Genomic DNA, 20,400 nt, shown 5'->3' with positions numbered 1-20,400 from the left:
GTGCCGGTGACGTGTAGAATGAATAAACAGGTGTCAGACCGATGTGAGAAGATTCATTATAAAAAATGAGAGATCTTAAAAATATAAAGATACTAAGCTAGTATAAATATAAGTCGTTTCTGTTAGGTTGACATGACATGATAACATTTTTTAGGCTTCAGAAGCAGCGACGTTTAACATGCAGTGTGTGTTTAAAATGGCCAAAATTGAAGCAAATGTTGCACATGTTAGGTGCCGACAAATATAGCAGATGTGAGATTTTTACGAGATTGGAATCAATAAACACATAGTGACCATATCGATAAGCGAAGGGTAATATTTTCTTTAAGTAAACATTTTTTTATCTTGATGCAGTATTTCAGATTTTTCATCACTCCGGCATTGCAGCAATCGCCTCGTCCTTGTTGCAAGTTCAAGGGGAGCAACTTTTGAACAATCCCAATCAAGACATACTTAACGAGCTGCATCAATTCTCGTTACAGTCCAATAACGTAAATGGGTCTCATCCATTGCGACAATTGATTTACCATCTTTCTTGAATCAATACTTCTTGAAACTGCACCACAGATTCTTTGAACACTTTGATTTAAATTTAAATTTGGTCATGCTAAAAACGCACATACCGATATTTTTATTGAATGCAATCGATTTGGAGCGTCAAATGATCAAAGAAACTGGACGAGTTCATCCGTTAAATGAATACCTGTAGTAGCGTGTGAGTCGAGGGTATTTGGTCAGACCGCATTGAATTTGAGTTCTTTCTTTTGGCATTTCAAATTATCTTCCGCGTTGAAAGACTTCACGTAGTTTTGCGGTTGATTAAGCCGGGAGCTTACAATGAAAGTAATTTTCTAAAGGCTCCACTTTGAGTACATTGTACTGTAGTACCCATACTCTCAGCCATTAAATGTCCAATAAAATAACGAAATGCTCTCCAAAATAATATATGCTAGTAGAGAATAGATATATTTTTAAACTTTATTTAAATTATATAATAAATGGATGTGTCTCATTAAATTCTTAATAATAAACTATTAACTAATAAAAATAAATCAATCGTAGTACAAAACAATTGATTTCGAGAGACGCAAACATCCACACCCACACGTAGTTTTCGAGCGACTGTTTGATTGATCGTACAGTAAAAATATAATACGTGAAGGTCGTGTTAAGTAAATAACTATTTCAGTCATAATTGTTATTAAAACGCTTATAAGGATTAAAATCTAAGTTAAGCATTAAGCTTTTATTGCATTTAATACCAGCCGAAAGCTAAAATCATTTATAACATTAAAATTTAGCGTTTTTATATCATAAGATTAAATCTGAAGATAATTGTAATAAATATTGGTGTCCTTATTTTAGATTGAGTAAATCAATAATTTAAATAAACATTTCTATACTTTCTGAACTTCAGTTTGTTGCTCTAGAACACGCTCATGCGTTTTCAAATATTCGTTGTTTTTAACTATTCGAATATCGAATAATTAACGATAAAATATTCGAATATTCATAATATTAAAAAAGCAAAAAATACAGTTTGAATAAAGAATACAGGTTAATATTATACATACATACTACAACTTGATGTGTTAAATTTAGGCATTATTTGTATTGATTTAAAGAAATAAAATATTCAATACTAGCCATTGAAAAAGTCCACAGCTGCAAAATATTAACTCGCACATATGAGTAATTTCTGGAATTTCGTCAATTTCAAAGTGATTTTTCAGATATTAGTTGTAATGGCAAAGACTTCTAGAATATGTAATAGGATAAATTTCGCAAAACAAAAAAGGGCACAATTTGGCTGTAAATAATGCAGCGATACACCGAAGAAGAAAAATACTACCTAAGTTATTGCAATACACCTCTTACACCACTACATATGTATATTAACGAGTAGCTGGACAAAAATTTAAATAACAAATAGTTTAATAAAACGAGCTTATAATATTCGGTATTCGAATAATATGATTGGAGTCTTCGGTTATAGAATCGCAGATAAGGATCTTGACAGGCCCTTTGCGTCTCTTATTTGACACATCTACGAAATGTGTTTACGCATTAAAATAGAAACGGTTTATTTGGCAACTCCGGCGATCGTTAACAAAGGGGCAGAATATCAATAGTTTTTCGCATCGAGTAGAACACATTGTCTATCAAACATCCTTTCTACACATAGAGTAGTTTTTCCGGTACTTATGATTGATTACGAGTGATTACCAAGCAATTAATTTTTTTTTAAATATAGCCCTTTATCCAGGATAAAATATATGTATATGTAGCCAGGAAGATGGATTATTTTTGTGATTTTAGATATTTTTCTATGTTTGTACATGAAAAAGGATATGTTCATTTTAAGAATATCATCAAATCATTAATTGAAGTCAGTATAGAGTCAAAGTGCTGACAAAATATAATCAAATCTTCATCTTGTTTTGCACTGTTAATAATTTTGGAAACAGGCTGAGCTCTCGTCGTCCTAAATTTCGTTTTGCCACAAAAGCAGAAATGATTGTTTCTGTTTTAATTAAATTCAAATATATTTGATTCATTAAATTTGCTAAAAAGTCAGTCAAATAAGCAATGCCATTTTTAGAACCACTCAAGTTGGCTCGTAAAGCGTCATCTATGTATTCCAGAAACAATATCAAAGAGTTTATAAAATTGAAACAGATACCATTTAATAGCCAACGAACTTTTATATGAACCTATGTAGGCTTTCACTCAATTTTTTGGCAACTAAATGTTAACGATTAATGACAGCGTATAGCGAATATATTAGGCACCACTTTTTTTAAACATGAGAGAGCTGGAGTACCATCAGTTGCAAATGGCAAGATATTACTCAGAGGGATTTGTTTTTCTTTAAGATACTCGTCATACGTATACCAAAAATAAGGCTTCATTTACTACCCTTATTACATCAGTACATAAAACATTAATATTATATACGTGCTGTGTCATAAGTATATAAAAAAATATGAATATTTATTTATTTAAATTCTAAAAGAAAATCTGTATAGGCGTCAAATGCATGGTGTGTTTTAGACCTACAACAAATTCTCACTGCTTATGGCATTTACAGCCAAGCCGGCACCATTGTGTGCTAATTACTGCCAATCGATCAACATGCCACACCAGCGTATGCAGTTGCACCAGTTCTTGGCCGCATCCGAAGATGGTTTCCAGCGCCACAGGTTTTCCAAAACGGCGCTTCAAAGGAAGCGGACGACACGTCGCCTGTCTACAGTTACATCAGGACTAAGCGGGCACATCCTGTGCTCTTTTTGTTTGGACTGATTGATGAATTATTAAAAACTCGATTGATCTGTGTATGGAGTGGTAACCCAAAAAGTTAACGAATAAGGAATGAGACGAAAAATTCATTGAGTAGCGTACGCACATGCTTACGTTTTCAGCGCCCTTGAGGGTTAAATATAATATATATCAGGGCTACTCAACCAGTCGATCTTTGCTCGGTTCTTAAAATGTACTCATATTGACAAATGTAACCTGAAAACATCTAAGACACAATCGAAGTATTCGTTGTGATAATGTATCCCTGATATAATATTTTTAGACATCATTACCACGAAAAGTGGCGTCATATGCTACTCTTGCGGGACTGAGTAGTTGGTAAGATAAAGCACGGAACTTTTATCTAAGTACTTATAAGCCAAATGAAAGCTTAAGCGATATATTCAAATAGATATGATATATTTGTTCAGACGAATTATCATACCAAACCATATACACATGTATTTAAAAATGAATCAATGAATAATCCCATGACTTTTCGTGAATAAACTTGAATAGCGGGTTCCTAAAATACACCGAAATAAAATTAGAAGAACCAAATAAGTATTAAGCTGTACTATTTTTGAAGTTTTCCTCATAAATGGCGCGAGATACGTGATTAGGCAGATACATTTATATCGAATCCAAATTTGGAGTGCGTTTAAAATTTGTATACATGTTGTATATTTGGAATGGAATCTGGCTTATTTTGAACTTTGAATGAATAAACAAACACTTTATTTTTAGTTTAATTGATAACATTCACATTGAGAATCCAGACTTGTGTAAAATAATATATTGAATATTTTAGATTATATATAGTATTTGCACGTTGGAGGGTATCAGTATTATATATGTATATGTACATACATATATAAGGTTTGTCTTTATCTTTTACAGTAACCCTTTGAGTATCCTTTTAAATAAGATTGCCAATCGATCCTAAATTCTCAAGCACTACTAGCTACGTTTATTTTTTTATAAAACTTTTTTTTCAATAATACATACACATTTCCCTATATGTATGTAATTAATATAATAAAAAAGCTAATATTTTGCTAGCAATGTCATTTTAGTTAATCTGAAATCAAAACAGCAGTGTTGAAAGTAACTAGAGCAAAAATGGAGATTTTGTATGCACATCGCCAAAGTTTACCATAAAGGATCGAGGATGCGCGGCTTAGTTACGCGGAACGCTACTATATGGTAGTAGTTGGAGATAATTCGAAGAATTTCTCAGATATCTCAACAAGAGAAAATACTTTTGAGGAAGAATTTTGACCAATAGAAAAGCGCAAAAAAACAATTATCCCTTTTCAGAACTATAAAATCCACATCAAAAGCAATAAAACCGTGCCGTCGCCTTCGCGATTTTACTGCTTTTGACGTGAATTTTTGATTTACACTCCTATTGACCAAAATTCGGTATGAATACACTTTGACCAACACTCTTATATCAGAGGTATGTAGTAATTTCGGTAAGCATAACTCATATTTTTAAAACATAGTGTAATATCGTAGTGCTGACAAACTATGGAACAACGAGATGCGACATCTGTGTGTAATTCTTCAGCATTTTTCTCCTTAGAGTTGAGTTAGCTTAGTTTGTATTTTAGACTTATTCTAAAACTAATTATAGTTTTAGAACTTTCGTTAGGCCAAGTTGGGTTTGGTTAATTCGTGTAGGTTAGGTTTGGGTTTGAACAACGAATTGACGTTTCGCAACTGTCAAATTGAGTTTCATATACATTTTAGATCGGCATATAATTTCACTCATTTTCACACTACTGCAACCGCATTGCTCTGAAAGTGTGTCCACGCGTCCATCGGAACATCACATTAAATGTGATGCATGCGTTGGTTTCGGATATCTGACGTGCGTCCATGCGATTGACCCAGAATTTTTACGCAAAAATTACCCCGTGCATTGTTCATTTTGTATTATTTATAATTTACACATAAAGCGGGTCGTTTGTGATGTTAATGAGTTGAGAAGTGACGTGACGTGCGTGGCAATGCGATTTGTCACAATCAGCGATGAGGTAAATGAGGCAATTCGCATTCCGAATCGCATCTCTTTCCCGTGGCACGCACGGTGCACCATCTCGAGCACAATCGATCGTGAAAAAATCGATAATTTGTCATAGCATCAATTGAGATTCAGCGTACGAAGGAAGGTTTATTGGTGTCTGGACAACAAACGTCGATCCTGTTACGTGTCAGAGATGCATCACTGGACGTGAGAAGCAAAACGTTCAAGTGTCAGATTAGTATATTGAGACAATAGGATATTTTTATATGGAATGGTAAGCAGTAATAATAATTTAGTTTATTTAATTAAAGGTATAAATAAAGTATATGAATTGAAGAAGCTGGGTGACACACGCAGAGCATAAGTAGGAACTTTGCCGTTGACTAACAACCCCTACCAAAAATATAAGCTAATAAAACTTTTTATGGAAGTCAAATATTATACATCACTACCTACAGCAATAATTTGTTATTGTTATATAAATAAGTTAAGACATTACAGGAATATTCAGGTGTTGTTTTGAAATTAACTAGGGTTCTCTTACCTAACTAAATTCAAAAAATAATATTAAATTAAAATTTAATATATCGAATCATGTCAATTAATATTATATGTTTTTGTCATAGAGTATTTGTATATAATCTTAAAATAAAAGTATAGCCATATTAATTAAATTCTATCCAAGTTAAATACTCACTCATTTAACCTTTTAATGGCACAAAAAAATCCGTTTTCTCCGGTGATGTACACTCAGTGTACATGTTGTGTGTAAATGAACAATAAGTGATTTTAAGTTGAAAAATACAACTATTACAAAACAATAATTACAATAATAGTAAAAGTCGAAACGTAACAAGTGCTGAAATTGAATAAATAAACAGTAAAATATTTTAAAACGGAATGCCATTGTGGTTTAAAAATATTGTGTTATATAATAAAAATAGCGGCATATCTACCACAAGTAAAACTCAATTTAGTAAAATGATGCGTACGCTGAGAATGGAACAGACTATTTTTCCCTGAATTTTACGCCATGCCAATATATAACTATTGGTGTTAAGATAGACCACTGAAAGTTCAAAATACTTTCCATAATGTAAATAATTGTTAACTCTTGGTTTATCGTTTATGTATAATTTATAATCCTTGAAGTTTAAGTTTTGATAAGGGACAATAAAAATCCATTTCTTCCGGTGATGTACACTCAGTGTACATGTTGAAATATGATTTTGAGTTGAAAAATAAGTGATTTATTTACAGCAACCCAGATCAACTTGGGAATATTTTTGTGCACCCGACTGGGAATATAAGGCGGTGACAAAAGTTCACATTTACATTCGACTCTACAACACTCGAGTTGACTACGCCTTGCCACTCAGATCACATCTTCGCTCAACGGTCTCCTTTGAACTCAGATCTACACCTCGCCTCCTGTTTGAGCAACCATCTCCAAGACATGCGCTTGAGGAAAAATATCGACGACTGTCGAAGGGCTCTACGACAACAAGGTTCACCGTCAAACACGTCAAGAATCTACTGGAAGGTTTCATTAGGGTCACTTTGTACAGTTTGCCGTACAAACGTCCTATCACAAATCGTAAGCCGGCACTGCCGAAAACTACGAATTGAAGCGTATACTGACCGCTTCATATTAATAAGTGATTAAGTTGAAAATTACACCTTTTACAAAACAATCGTTATAATAATAGTAAAAGTCGAAACGTAATTAGCGCTGAATTTGAGTAAATACATTGGACATGTATATATTTATTTATTTTAGATCTGAACGACTTTCTATAAAAAAATTAAGACAGAAATTTCATCAATGATGTTGTGGTAAAATATTTCAAAACGGAATGCATTTCTACCAGAAGTAAAACTCAATCTTGTAAAAGGATGTGTACGCTGAGAATGGAACAAACTATTTTTACCTGAATTTTACAACCGCAAAATATTTCTATAAAGGCGCTTCTGTATGTAACAAACAAAAGAAACAGACCATTACTTTTGTTTGTCATATTTGTGTTAATTTTTTGTTAAGCTTGTGACATGATTTCATATTTATTTCGTTTTGGAACGCGGAGTGGTGCAGGCGTGAATACTTTTGCTCGATTTATTCATCAAAACTGATTTATTTTTCAATAAGTAAACATTATTTAAATTGTAAATAAATTGTCCTTGCTTTATATATAAGCTAGGAAAGAAAGTAAGTCGATACTCTCCTGAACCCCACTACAATATATAAATATAGGTGTCAAGATAAGACTATTGAAAGATCAAAATACTTTTTATTATGTAAAAGGTAATTGTTAATTCATGGTTTTTGTACAACATATTATCCTTATAGCTGGCGCTTAAAATTGTGATTTAAATTTTTTTTTTGATCGTGAAAATCAAAAAAATATATATTCTGCTCTAATTTAATAATATTTTTATGGCATTTTATCTACCTTTACAAAAGTTAAGCATATTTATATTTATAATAAACAGAGTGTTTTATATATTTTCTTTAGTGAATTATCAAAAAAAAATTTTGGCTATTGTAACTACTAAGAATATTATACTATTAATACAACCAGTGTTTACAGCTAGTTTACATAAATTCCTGGTGCTATGACGTCTAAAATATATTTAGCATGTCATTTACTATAGTATATTATGTAAAGCTTAATTGAATACGTTATATAAAATATCCGATAAAGATTACAATTGAAAATCTTACTTAAAATCCTTTATCTAATTATATATTTTTAAATTATATATTCTACTAAAGAAAAAATTGAACACTATTTTATAATACTAAAAAGTATAATTATAAATGTAAGTTATTTTTCACTTATCTATAATATTATTACAGTTTCATAAGAAAATCAAGATTTTTAAAGAATATCGAGACAAAATTAAATGGTTAATTTAGAATGAAATAATTGGATCAGAGAGCTTGAAAAATCATGGCAATTTTGATAACTTACTTACTAAATTTAAAAAGTATTATAAAAAACTTACCCATAACGCCTAGCTGCTGTGGTGATAATATTGGAGCCTCTGCTATAATGTTACTAATTATTGTCGCAGCTCCTCCGACAGATCCCGAAGCCATCGATAATCTATCGCTCAATACAATGGAAGAACCGGCACGCCGTGGGCTGCGAGATACACGCTCTGACAATGAACTTCCTGCCACTGATCTTAAATCTGAAATATAAAAATACTTTATAACATAATTGTTTCAAGTATGATTTATTAAATAAAATTATATACCGCCGTTTGGACTCCTGATTTTCGAAGAACGCAACCTTCTTTGATATATCTTTTGTAGTCTCTGATCAGCAGCTGAAGGTATTCGTCTCCTTGCAAAATATCTAGCTAAAACTCCAACCATAAAGGCGCTTACTCCCATAACTCCGACACTCCATATCGCTATCTGAAAAATATGTTTTAAATCATGTAAATATAATTTTAATATATTAAATTTATATTGAATACATTAAGAACATATCTATATTTATTATCCCAAAATAAAATTTAAATCATGTAATAATAAGTCATACTTTTACCTTCTGTGAAGTTGTAAATTGAACATGTTTGAATGGTACAATATATTGCCAACCATGAACTTTTCCAGTGATGGATTGTATATGGGGTAGAAGAGACATCTTTTTTAATTTTCAGATTTTAATATTAACAAAGGAAACAATATTTTTAGAATTAATCTTTCGTTTGTCACTTGAGAGGTTATCTGTCACTAAAAACTAGTATCACGGTAACATTGCGCACTATTAGAAGACTGGTTGAATAGGACGAACTTAATAATAATTATGTTATAGATATAATTCGGTAATACGAGTTGAATGAGTTGAACGCGGACGATCAAAATACGAAATTCAATATTCGCGGCATGTTATGTCCACCTAGCAAGCTTGTTTTTTATTACTTGGCCGTAAGCTATTACAATATGACCAGTCACTTTCTAAATAAAAAATATAGATAACAAATTTTGTGAAAATAAAAACATACACAAAAGTAAAAAATTATATTTAAAATACTATTTTTTTTTTAAGTGCAATAATCCTAAGTTTTTTGTCAAAGTATAAAGTTTTAAATATTCTGTAAATTCTACATAAATTAACTTAAATTGTATATCGTAATATAAAAAATGGAAACCTAAAGCAAACGGTAAATTAAAAAGCGGCAAACGATATATTAAAAATAATTTAAAAAAAGTGGAATGGTAGTTGACGAATTAAATATAAGTAAAACTATTGTTCATTTATAATAACGTACACACTTATATATATAAAATGCAATTTATAAAGTAAGTACACTGTACTAATAATTCGATTTAGATTTTTTAGTGAAACCTTATTTATCACTCATTCTCGTCACTTAACACAAAACCAGCGAAAGGAAAAAGGGGACGCGATCGTGATTCTCGATGACGTTCTGGAACCTAAAACTAGAATTCCTCGAGAATAGCTGAATTGTCGACAGCACCTTTCAGTAATTTGAAAAAATGTTTAGCAGCATACAACTTTCTGCGAGAACTCAGCGAATCGTATCCCAACGCTCCTAAAAGAAAGGCGCTGGGATTTAAGAAATATATGTTTTATGAAGAATGTACTTGACCAATTACAACAAGAAATATCAACACGATTTTCAAGACTAAAAGATCTAAATAAAAAGTTCAAATTTCTGCTGGAAATCCAAACTTTTCTTTTTAAAACAGATAATAACAACCTACATCAAAATTGCACCAATTTTGAAAATTTCTACGACATAGACGTAAGACAAAAATCTAAAACTGAAATATGCTGCTTACTACATGTAATGAAATAATACCGAAAACTCATTTGGATCTTCTTACTTTAATTGTGTTATATGCAGATGATGTATTAACGAATCTTCCATTGCATCGCAGATTGTTGCAATATCGATTGCAAGTTGTGACCGATCATTCAAAAAGTTAAAGTTTATTTTGACATATTTGCGGGCTTCGATGAGACAAGATCGTTCTAATAATTTAACTCTTCTTGACAATCAAAAACAAACATTAGAATAAAATGATTTATATTTTGTGATTGATCAGTTTGTATCATCAAAATCAGAACAAATAATTTTTAATAAACATAATAATATTTTTTTAGGAAGCTGCTATTTTTTAAATAAGCTTAGTGTTGTATTTATTTTGCTGTTATATGATTAAGTGGATATTTACGTACAACACTTTTCCATCTGCTTAAAGAAATTCCAGTGGTTATGGATAATGTTTGATTACTATATTTTATATAATTCATTTCGATTTTTCTTTGTATGATTTACTTTAATGAAAATATTGTATTTACTGTTGATTTAAAAAAATTAAGTAAAAATTTATGTTAATAACCATTTCTACATAATGGACGTATTCGAAAATAGTGAAAAAAATAATTAAAAATATAAAGGGGGGGGGGGGCAGCTATAATTCTTGCCCCCGGGTACAAATTACTTTAGCCACAGTACTGCTTGTAAGTATGCAATGTAGTGAAGTGAGAACGCGTGAGGTCCATTTTTTCAGAGCCGAACGCAATCTTTAGGAGGACCAAGACGAACAATTTATTATTACTTGGCAAATAAAAAGTTCGCTAAAAAATCTCGTGTTCTACAAAATAACAACGCATAATTAAGTCAAACAAAAAACAATGGGTGTTATTGATGGAAATTAAATAAAAAAAAGTAAAATTTTGGGTTATACGCAAAATTATATATGCAAAATATACTAGACATATAAAATCTTTTCCAGATTCTAGAATCATTTCAATGTAAAATATTTTAGATTTACTTGAAGTCATTGCAAATACTTCTATAATTTATAATTATTTTTGAAACTTTTGCATAGATAATATGGAGTTTTTTTCTATAAATATTGCATAAGTAGGTTATAAGAACTTTTTTATAAATTAACCATCTAAAAAAATGTATGAATCTAGAATTTGGAATTATTAAAAGATCGTAGGATGCGCAAATCGTCCCTGAATCAGTATCGAATGTTCAAGTAATATAAATCAAAAACACACCTTAAAAAATGTAAAACAGTTAAATTAGCATTGTTTTATATTGCTTAAGTAAATGATATATTTGTTTCATGTCTTTTTATATTCATTTAATGGTCGAAAAAACACGCGTTAAGATCAATAGTGTACGACAAATGTCAATTCTATACCAGCCCCGTTCCTCCAGAATGGTATGAAATAATTTAAATTAAATCATATTAATTACCATGGACGCGCTGGAGATCACCGACGATGCTTCACCTGCTGTATGTTCTTTTAACAATCTGCCCGACGAAATCCTCGAATATGTTTTAAGATTACTTCCGCCATATAAAGATCTGCAAAATTGTATGTGCGTTTCCAAGCGATGGCACAGCTGCTGCACAAGTAAGACACCTGATATATCATATTTGGCACATGTAATATGGGTGAATATTAACATATGTTTCCATTGAACCTTCTAGATGTTTTGCGAAAAACGGAAAACGATTTGTATAAGGCTATTGTGAATAATGATATAGCATGGAGGACGATAACGCCGCTTGATATGGCCCCGACGATCACTAAAAGGTTTTCGCACGCCGCATGCGTCCACGAGAACTCGATGTATATATTCGGAGGTTGCACCACAAATTCGACGGCCTTTAACGACTTATGGAGGTTCGATCTCTCGAATAGACAGTGGATAAGGCCTTTGGCTATGGGAACGTATCCCACGCCGAAAGCTTACGCCACAATGATTCCTTATAAAGACTGCTTAATTTTATTCGGAGGCTGGGCTTATCCTCTTTCTGTGCCGCTATATCAAGATTGGACAATGTCCACCGAAATACATTTCTACAACACTACCATGAACCGTTGGGTGCTGCTGACGACAATAAATAATCCACCTACGATGGCCGGCCATTCGGCTGTAATAAGAGGCGATTTGATGGTAGTTTTTGGCGGATTGTATATGCCATCGGCAGCTTCATCGTACAGTTCTAGTAATATATGGGTTTTGAATCTGAAGACCTTAACGTGGGTCAATCAATCGACGAGTGATCCCAAACCGGCACCGAGATACGGACAATCGATGATGCGATTAGACGACGATCATATTATGATTCTTGGTGGTATTAAAGCTCCTAAAGTTTACACAGATTGCTGGATATTGAGAATGACCGGTAAAGTCTGGACGTGGTTTGAAGTCAACGTGAAAAATAAAGAATGGTCTGCTAGTGACGTGTGGTGCAATCCGGCTTGTAAGGTATGTAACGGTTAGATTTTGTACTAAAAATGCGATTCCCAACATTTACTTTTGTACACCTTAACAGCCTATTTTCCTAAATTATAAATGTTTTTAATTATCATTGTTCATTTCCTTAAAAGCTCTGATGTTACAAAATCTAAATATTATAGAAAAACTACTGGCTAAAACGCTAGCTTAATCAGTCGATATAAATTTAATTAAATTTACTATGCATTCTATTATTTTCATAGCACTGTCTGTGAAATTTCTTTATTATCATTTAACACATTTTAAGCTTTATTGTTGATTATTTTTAGATGTCAATAATTCTTTTGTAGCTTCCCACATTTTATATATACAATGTGGATTTTTTGGATGTACTGTTTGCATTCGTGCATTGTAATCAGAAGCAGAGCTGATAAAAGAATTAAAAATGTTTGTACAGAATTAACAAAATATGCTTCCTTTGTCTGATGGATGCTTATGTAATTTTCTTATGCAGTCACTTGCTGACAATAGTTTTGTATATTTTTTCCTAGTTGCATTCATATAAAATAAACGCAACTTCTAAAATTCTTTGGTATATTCTAGGGCTTCCAAAAAACCGTTTGAAAAAAAAATGGTTTTCAGTTTTTTTACAAATCAAAAACCGGTTAACCGATTTTAACTGTACTCGGAAAATTAAGATACTTCATATGATTTAAATTTTTATTTTAAAAATTAAATATGTAAATATTTGTTTAAAAATATCCAAAAAAAAAAATATTATTTATTTAATATAAAAATAATCATAAAAAACGGTTAACTGAGTCAAAAAAGCTGGTTTTCGTTTTTTTTAATTTGCTGAAAAATCGGTTAAACGGTTTTGGTCAGAACCAGCTTTGAAGCCCTAGTTTATTCTTAATATACAGTAGCATGCAAAATATCGGATCACTTTTCGAAATCATAAGAATTTAAAACATATCCATTAGTCTTGATGTGGATATCCCCGAATATCGTATTACTCATTTAGGGGTATGTCTATATTGTTTTATAGTGGTTACCTAGCCAATCGATCTTCATATTACATGGTAAAATATTTATAAAAAATATAATGCCAAATAAATCCAGAATTTTGTTATTATTATGTATTAGTTAATTATGTTATCGACAAGCCAAATTTTAGTCTCAGTTATAACCATCGGTTCAACGACTATTTTTGATGCACTAAATTGGGCAAGGGTAAAAATAACTACCCTTGATCAAGATCGAGTGATACTACTAATGTACTTATGTGATAGGTGTAAAACTGCCGTGGATATTACCAGTGAGTATTTGCAAAATATTTGATAAACAAAATAAATGTAGATAATCTTATATGTGTCTTAAAAAAGGTAGTGAATTCATTCGTATACCTGCTAAAAACCATTATTAACTAAAAAAATGCGCCTACCTTGCAATCAATACAATAGCAGACATGTTTTGGATTGAAAAAGTGACGCTCTCTGAGGGTCAAATGGACATTCACTGTCAAGGTGGTGAGCAATACACAAAAAAATGTTTTCAGGCAAAGATGCAAAATCCATAGAGCCAAATAATCTGAAGGTGTTTTTATATTCCGGAAAGGTATCGACTACATCGACAGAACAATGAAGGTGGATTATAATGAGCGTTTATTGCATGCTACTGTATGTTTTTTGTGTGCTACTGTATATTTTTTTCTGCTAATATTATGTTTTCCTTGTATCCCTATATAACCTCAGGTTGGGAATCGCTATTATAAAACTATTATATAACATACTTGTTTTCAGGTTGGAGATAAGGTTATTACTTTTGGTCGTGCAAGAAACGGTCCGACTAGTTTAATGCATTCTATTCCAATTCGTCTATTACCTACTGACCACCACCACGCCAACAATAATCAATCTGTATCTCATAGATTAGAACAAAACATGCGCCGTTTAGTTGACCGAGATAATAACGTTAACGGACGCAGAGGAGTGTTACCTCATCAACCGGATAATGCTGTAAATAATTTGTTAAATAAAAACGAACTTGTGATACCGAGGATGGTAAACGACGAACCAAAGCCAGGTCCTAGTGGAACATTAAGCAATAAACTTAGTACGTCTATCTTAAATAACGACCAAAAACCAAACTCGGTCATAGATAAAGAATTGAAACCTAACAACGTCCTTAACCAAAATCCGCATACTAAGCTTAAAAATGCTGCTGGAAGAAGGGTATATATTGAGATAGTAAAATCTATTAATTTAGTTTTTTGCTTCTATTAATTTTTTTTTTTTCAGGTTTTTCCAAATCGATACAAATTAATAAAGCATATAAGAGACACTTATAATTTTCCGATGGCGGCGTTTTCGACTGATTCGTCGATACATAACGTATCGCAAGATTTTAGATCGCATAGGATTGCTAATTTGGCGGAAAGACTGCCCGAGCGGAGGGAAGTTGAAGTCGTCTTACCTCCTGTTGTGCCAGCTGTTAAAAAAGTACGACGGAATACGCTCGCCCTCCACGTATTGGACATCTCGACCGTTTTGAGCAACAACTCATACTCTTCCGTCTCTTGGATGCCTCCGCAAAAAGAAGAAGTCGAAGGTGCGCCCGAGGAAGTCATAATGTATTCTTTGGTTCACGGTAAAGGCGAATTGATCATGTTTGGTGGTCTTTATTGCAATTGTAACAATAGCTGCATGCTTTCTAAGCAGTTTTCAAATTCGCTACATTTTATCATGCCGCCGAAGGACATTGTGTAATTCAATTTAGATGTAATTTTGATTGAGGCTGAAATTTACTTTATATAGATGTTCTATGTATACTTATTGAAAGAAATAAATTCAAAAATACAACACTCACACTATTATTATTTTATTTTGCTTAAAGAGCACTCTATTTTGTTGAAATAGTTGACTAATGTATTTGAAGGTACATGATTCGTATGATAATGTTCTTATTGAAATGCTGGGTTGTATTCTTGGCAAGGTTCTCTAGATTCAATATTAAATATCATAGGGGATAAAATTTAACCTTGCTGCATATTCTGACTAGCTTTTTACAGTCAGTATAAATTTTGAGTTCCTTGTCGTCATTGATTTCACTTTGTTAAAGGCCTTTTAGAAATCAATTAAACGTATTGTAAATCTTCCCACGTCAAAATGATAGGTGTTAGCCTAATGCGTTACAATGGAAGTAAATACAATCAGCAATTACAAAATAAGTTAATCGGTGACATCTATTTTTCACTTATAAACTATTTACAATTAATATATGTAACTACGCACAACCTAAACCCGATTTTATTTTAATTATTTGTGACGATGTTCATCCATGAGATTATAAAAATCTAAGAAAACCTTTGACGATTGGTCAGAATTTAATTATAAATTAACACAAGCCTATGAAAAATATTTTTTTTTAAATCATTTTCGTTTTTTTAAGTGATTTTTATGCAATTTTTAGTGCCAATTATATAAGTGACATTCATTATTTCTATCACATAAGGTTCTTTCACAAAATAAAGAATTAAAAATTTGACACAAAATGTAATTTTAATATATTTTTGTTTTAATGTTGACCCTTAATATATTCCAGAAATACACAAATATGAAATCTAAAATCATTAAGAAAGTTTTGCAATAGTTTCCAAAAAACTTACAAGTCCTTATAGCAACGTAAACTTGCTGAAGATCATCCCTTTTCAACATCCAGCAATAGTCTGAGAGTATGCATATATTTTATATATAATTAATAATTTATTTGTGATATGACAGTACAAAAACATACAATCGTCAAAGAAAGATCTAGATGAGACCACGAACATAATCAATGATTTCAATATCCCATTCGATAGAAATTGAAAAATACCAAGGTTTATATGGGGTTCGAACTCAGGTCTTTCATGTATTAGACATTGACTTAGATGTGTCGGTTAACAATGAAGACATTGCATTATTAAAACTTGATGAAACCAACGCTCACTTATGGGTCGAAGATATGGACGGTAACAAAAAAGCGTGAACATATATTGAATGTTTTGAACCACAATATTAGAAAAGATAATAATAAAATAAATATATCAAATTGTTTTATTGTTAAATTACATTGAAAATTTAATTTCAAAGAAAAAATCTTATGCTAATAACTAATCACTATCATTCTCTTTCGTTTTGGCTAAGCTTCCAAACACCTTTGCCGGAACAGACTGTTTCTCTATCGGCATTTCTTCCTCTTCGCTTTCTTCAGATTCATTATCAATATCAATCTCATCAGGATTGACGACCTTAGTTGTATCTTTACCTTCCCGATCTTGACCTTGCGTTTCTCCTCTAACAAACATAATGTTGCCGCTCTTAGTTGGTATACTTGAAGTAAGCCCCATCTCTGCTGCCTTCGCTTCCAACATCCTCATTCCATCCTTAGCTCCAGGCGCCAAATCGGCGACTGTGCCATGGCCTTGATTAGCAGAATTCAACATTTGAGCTGACATCATATTGACTTGAGTGTTATAAGTAGCCTGTACGCTACGTTTGATTCTCAACATTTCTCGCATAGTTTCCTCATTACCATGTCTGACTTCAAACTCTTTCCAAGTATCCCAAAATTCTTGCGTGACGCGAGGATCGCACATCTGACTGCAATGTGCGTATATAGCTCTGGATCGGTCAATCTCACCCAGCTTTGTTTCCATCTCGGCAAATCTCTGACACATTTCTCTCGATTGTCCTTCGGGAAGAACTTCAATGGCTTTCTCGTATATTTGTCTCGTTTTCGGTACTCCGTAAATCTCAGCGGCTTTCTTGATATAAATATTGAACATCTCGAACATTTCATTTTGAGGCACTCGACTGGTCGCCCTTTCGTAAACTGCCATCGCATGTCTGGCTAATCCGTGTTCTTCTTCCAATTTAGCGTATAGTAAAAAGAACGATTTAACATACTCCGGCGGACAATTCTCCAAGCATTGTTCGAAGAGATCTCTAGCTCTTTCTAATTTAGAACCACCGTATCTCTTCAAAAATTTAGTTAAATACGTATTCCAGATATCGTAAACATTTGGCCATTTAAATTGTGCGATTCCTTTCTCGTATGCCCTGAACGCTTCTTCAAAATATTTATGTTCTTCTAAAAATAGGCCGTAATTGATAATAATCAACGGGGATGCCAATTTCAAATCGATTATATGATCATAAACAGCTTTGCAAGATTTGTAAGTTCCGAAACTTTCTTCCAAATCAGCATACATGGACCAAACCTTGAGCGATTTATATAGACGCATCTGAACTGAAATAGTATCATCGTGATAATCAACTTTTCTAGTAGGCAACACAGTAGCTCTCTGCATCAGTTTGAGCGCTTCATCGAAATTATCGTGTCGAATCTCCATTTCGGCCCATTCGCACCACACAGAAGCTAAATCGTCTACTTTAGTATAAGGAACTTGTGTAGCTTTTTCAAATACTAATCTTGCATCTTCAATCTGATTGTTTGTCTCGTAAAACTTAGCAAATGATACCCATAAAGTAAAAAGTTTACCGACTGCTTGTTTAGGATCTACAGTTTGCACAGCTTCTGTATAAGTACTGATGATTTCATGCGGCTTTCCTTCGTGTAGCTTAACTCTTTTATGCCACTCTTGTACATTATGCGGATTTTGACGGAGAAGAACAGAATTCAATAGGAGCAATCTCCGTTCCATTAAATATTCAAACCGAGACAACCTCAGTTCTAAATCGATTTGTTCATCTTCGGAAGGATTGGACTTTTTAGCGATTTCTTCCATTTTTTTATTCAAACTTAGCTCTTCGAATTGCGCATAAGCATCAAAAACCTGAGTGAAATCTCGCACCGTAGTCACTGTTTGAATAGCTTCCTCGTATATATCTCTGGCCCGATCGAAAAGACCGCTTCGCACATAGTAATCAGCTAATGAATTCCATAAATGTCCCAATTGATCCGTGTATCTTCTCAGTCCACCTCTTATGATAGCATCGACGTTAAGAGAATAAACCTGATCAGGATTCTTAGAGATGAGTTCGCACAATTCATTCCACAATTGATGATTCGATTTACCGTGTTTAGATTGAAAGCTTTCATTGTCGACAATATTAGCTAGCTTAACCGCCGCATCGTCTAATCTGCCGATCGATATTAAATATTCAATGAATTCTTCGGCGTTTTCTGGACACAATTTCAAATAGCGTCTGAAGACTCGAACGGCCGTTTCGTGAATGTCGTGCTTTTGTAAAAACTGTAAATAATTCGGCCAGATCCTGTGATGCTGCGTTATGGGTAAAGCTCGTAAGGCTTTATCGAATGCTCTACGAGTAGTGGTGATGAGACATTGGTTAGTAAGAAAAACGCAATAATCCATCCATATTCTAGGCATTTTGTGCATGAACACGAGAGATCTTTCAAAAACGTTATTTACTTCGTCATACTCCGGATCTGTGATACATTTGCCTTTAACTTGATTTCTGCGCAACTTCAAATAGCTGTACCATAACTTAAAAGAGCCAGGCAATTCTTTTAATGCACGTTCGTATATTAAATTGATTTGATTATTTGGCGCTGTCTTTTTATGTTCAATATATCGCAGCCAATGTTTTACAGAATATGGATTTCTTAAGATTTCTTCTTCGTATGGAATGTCTTCTTCATCCTGAAATGAACAAATTATGATTTAGAGCTAGATATACGTTTATTGTAAAATTTGTCAGTATTATACTTACGAACATCACATCGACTTGATCAAAGTCGGACGTCGGCATTTTGAAGTTTAAAAGGCGGCTGTCAAACGTATCTTAGGTGATAGGTTATAATGCTCAATATTTTTGGCAATAACAAACATTTTTGTAGCCATATATTATTTATTAAAGTAAGGTTCGTATTTTTCGGGTCAGAATTTTAATACGGTTGTGGTCAGAATTTATAATAAAAGGTCAGAATATAAGCGAGTAAAATAAATATTAGATGCTCAGAATTTATATTCAATGGTCTGAATTATATTTAATGGTCAGAATTTAAATATGGTTGGTCCCCAATTGCAGTAAAGGATGGCACTTCTGAATAATATTTTCTTAATTAGAATTTGAATAAGTGCTTGAATGTCACTTCTGTAAAAAAATGCATACAAATCAGTTATATTTTCATGTTCTAAATAAAACACTAATGAATAAAAAAGTAACTCTAAGAGCAAAAACTAGTGAACTTCAAGATGCAAAAATAATAGTACTTCTCCTAATAATTTGGCTACCTATTGTAATTATGACTAGGCTAATAATAAAATAAAATTCTGACCGAGATTTGATTTTTATTCTGACCATTTAATTTGTTGCCTTAAAATAGTTCATATTAATAATAGCGCATTTTTATAAATACGAATTCGAGTACTGCTGCCGGGGCTCGAACCCGTAACTTCAGAGTTACTAGTCTGAGACGTTACGGACTACGCTTTTCCGTCCTTAATATGTAGAGAAGTTAAAGCAGACTCATTTCTTATCCTCTCTTTAATGGTACAAAGTTATAATTAATAAGGTTTAGGGGTGGTGTTGGTGACGGGTGGCAATGAGACACAGATTGAGCCGCTGCAGTAGTATATTTAAGGTTACAGTGATTACATTACAAAAATGGGGCGACGGCACGCGTCCGAACCCTTACAAGCTTGCCGGTCGAGAGAGCGAGAACCGTCACACAATGCCACTTCTGCGCCGACCAGTTTTGGCCATAACAAATCTATATTGGCCCCCATAAAGGTATATACAATTATGTGAAATATACAATGAAATATCAAGTTCAGAAAATATATC

At 32.7% G+C, this 20,400-nt stretch overlaps 3 protein-coding genes across 3 annotated transcripts in view; 1 reads left to right on the top strand and 2 right to left on the bottom strand.

Annotated features, from left to right (window-relative positions):
* Miga (mitoguardin) overlaps positions 1-9,275 on the bottom strand; it is a 99,128-nt gene extending 89,853 nt beyond the window's left edge. The window contains exons 1-3 of the mRNA XM_088203592.1: positions 8,893-9,275; positions 8,597-8,759; positions 8,342-8,530 (exon numbers count right to left, since the gene is read on the bottom strand). Coding sequence (XP_088059718.1) covers positions 8,342-8,530; positions 8,597-8,759; positions 8,893-8,991 — 451 coding nt within the window. The 5' untranslated portion in view covers positions 8,992-9,275. The remainder of the gene's footprint in view (positions 1-8,341; positions 8,531-8,596; positions 8,760-8,892) is intronic.
* A 2,232-nt stretch (positions 9,276-11,507) lies between these two features.
* Fbxo42 (F-box protein 42) lies at positions 11,508-15,452 on the top strand. Its single transcript, XM_088203412.1, has 4 exons — positions 11,508-11,751; positions 11,829-12,613; positions 14,386-14,817; positions 14,884-15,452. Exons 1-4 carry the CDS (start codon positions 11,592-11,594, stop codon positions 15,349-15,351), a joined length of 1,845 nt encoding a protein of 614 aa, XP_088059538.1. The 5' UTR covers positions 11,508-11,591; the 3' UTR covers positions 15,352-15,452.
* A 1,210-nt stretch (positions 15,453-16,662) lies between these two features.
* Positions 16,663-19,448, bottom strand: fand (Pre-mRNA-splicing factor SYF1 fand). The gene is made up of 2 exons (XM_088203411.1): positions 19,324-19,448; positions 16,663-19,253 (listed from the first exon to the last, which is right to left on the bottom strand). Exons 1-2 carry the CDS (start codon positions 19,360-19,362, stop codon positions 16,737-16,739), a joined length of 2,556 nt encoding a protein of 851 aa, XP_088059537.1. The 5' UTR covers positions 19,363-19,448; the 3' UTR covers positions 16,663-16,736.
* Between the last annotated feature and the right edge of the window lie 952 nt (positions 19,449-20,400).

Source organism: Plectrocnemia conspersa, unplaced genomic scaffold, assembly GCF_051122295.1.
Source record: "Plectrocnemia conspersa isolate PC_06_02 unplaced genomic scaffold, ASM5112229v1 ptg000014l, whole genome shotgun sequence".
Taxonomy (NCBI): Eukaryota; Metazoa; Arthropoda; class Insecta; order Trichoptera; family Polycentropodidae; genus Plectrocnemia; species Plectrocnemia conspersa.
This window is presented reverse-complemented; position numbering and strand designations above follow the sequence as displayed.

Bases quoted from the DNA above. Each gene is read 5' to 3' on its own strand.
- fand (XM_088203411.1), bottom strand. From the start codon at position 19,362: ATGCCGACGTCCGACTTTGATCAAGTCGATGTGATGTTC. The intron at 19,254-19,323 runs GTAAGTATAATA...TGTTCATTTCAG, and splicing joins ATCAAGTCGATGTGATGTTC to GATGAAGAAGACATTCCATA.
- Fbxo42 (XM_088203412.1), top strand. From the start codon at position 11,592: ATGGACGCGCTGGAGATCACCGACGATGCTTCACCTGCTGTATGTTCT. The intron at 11,752-11,828 runs GTAAGACACCTG...TGAACCTTCTAG, and splicing joins ATGGCACAGCTGCTGCACAA to ATGTTTTGCGAAAAACGGAA. The intron at 14,818-14,883 runs GTATATATTGAG...TTTTTTTTTCAG, and splicing joins AAAATGCTGCTGGAAGAAGG to GTTTTTCCAAATCGATACAA.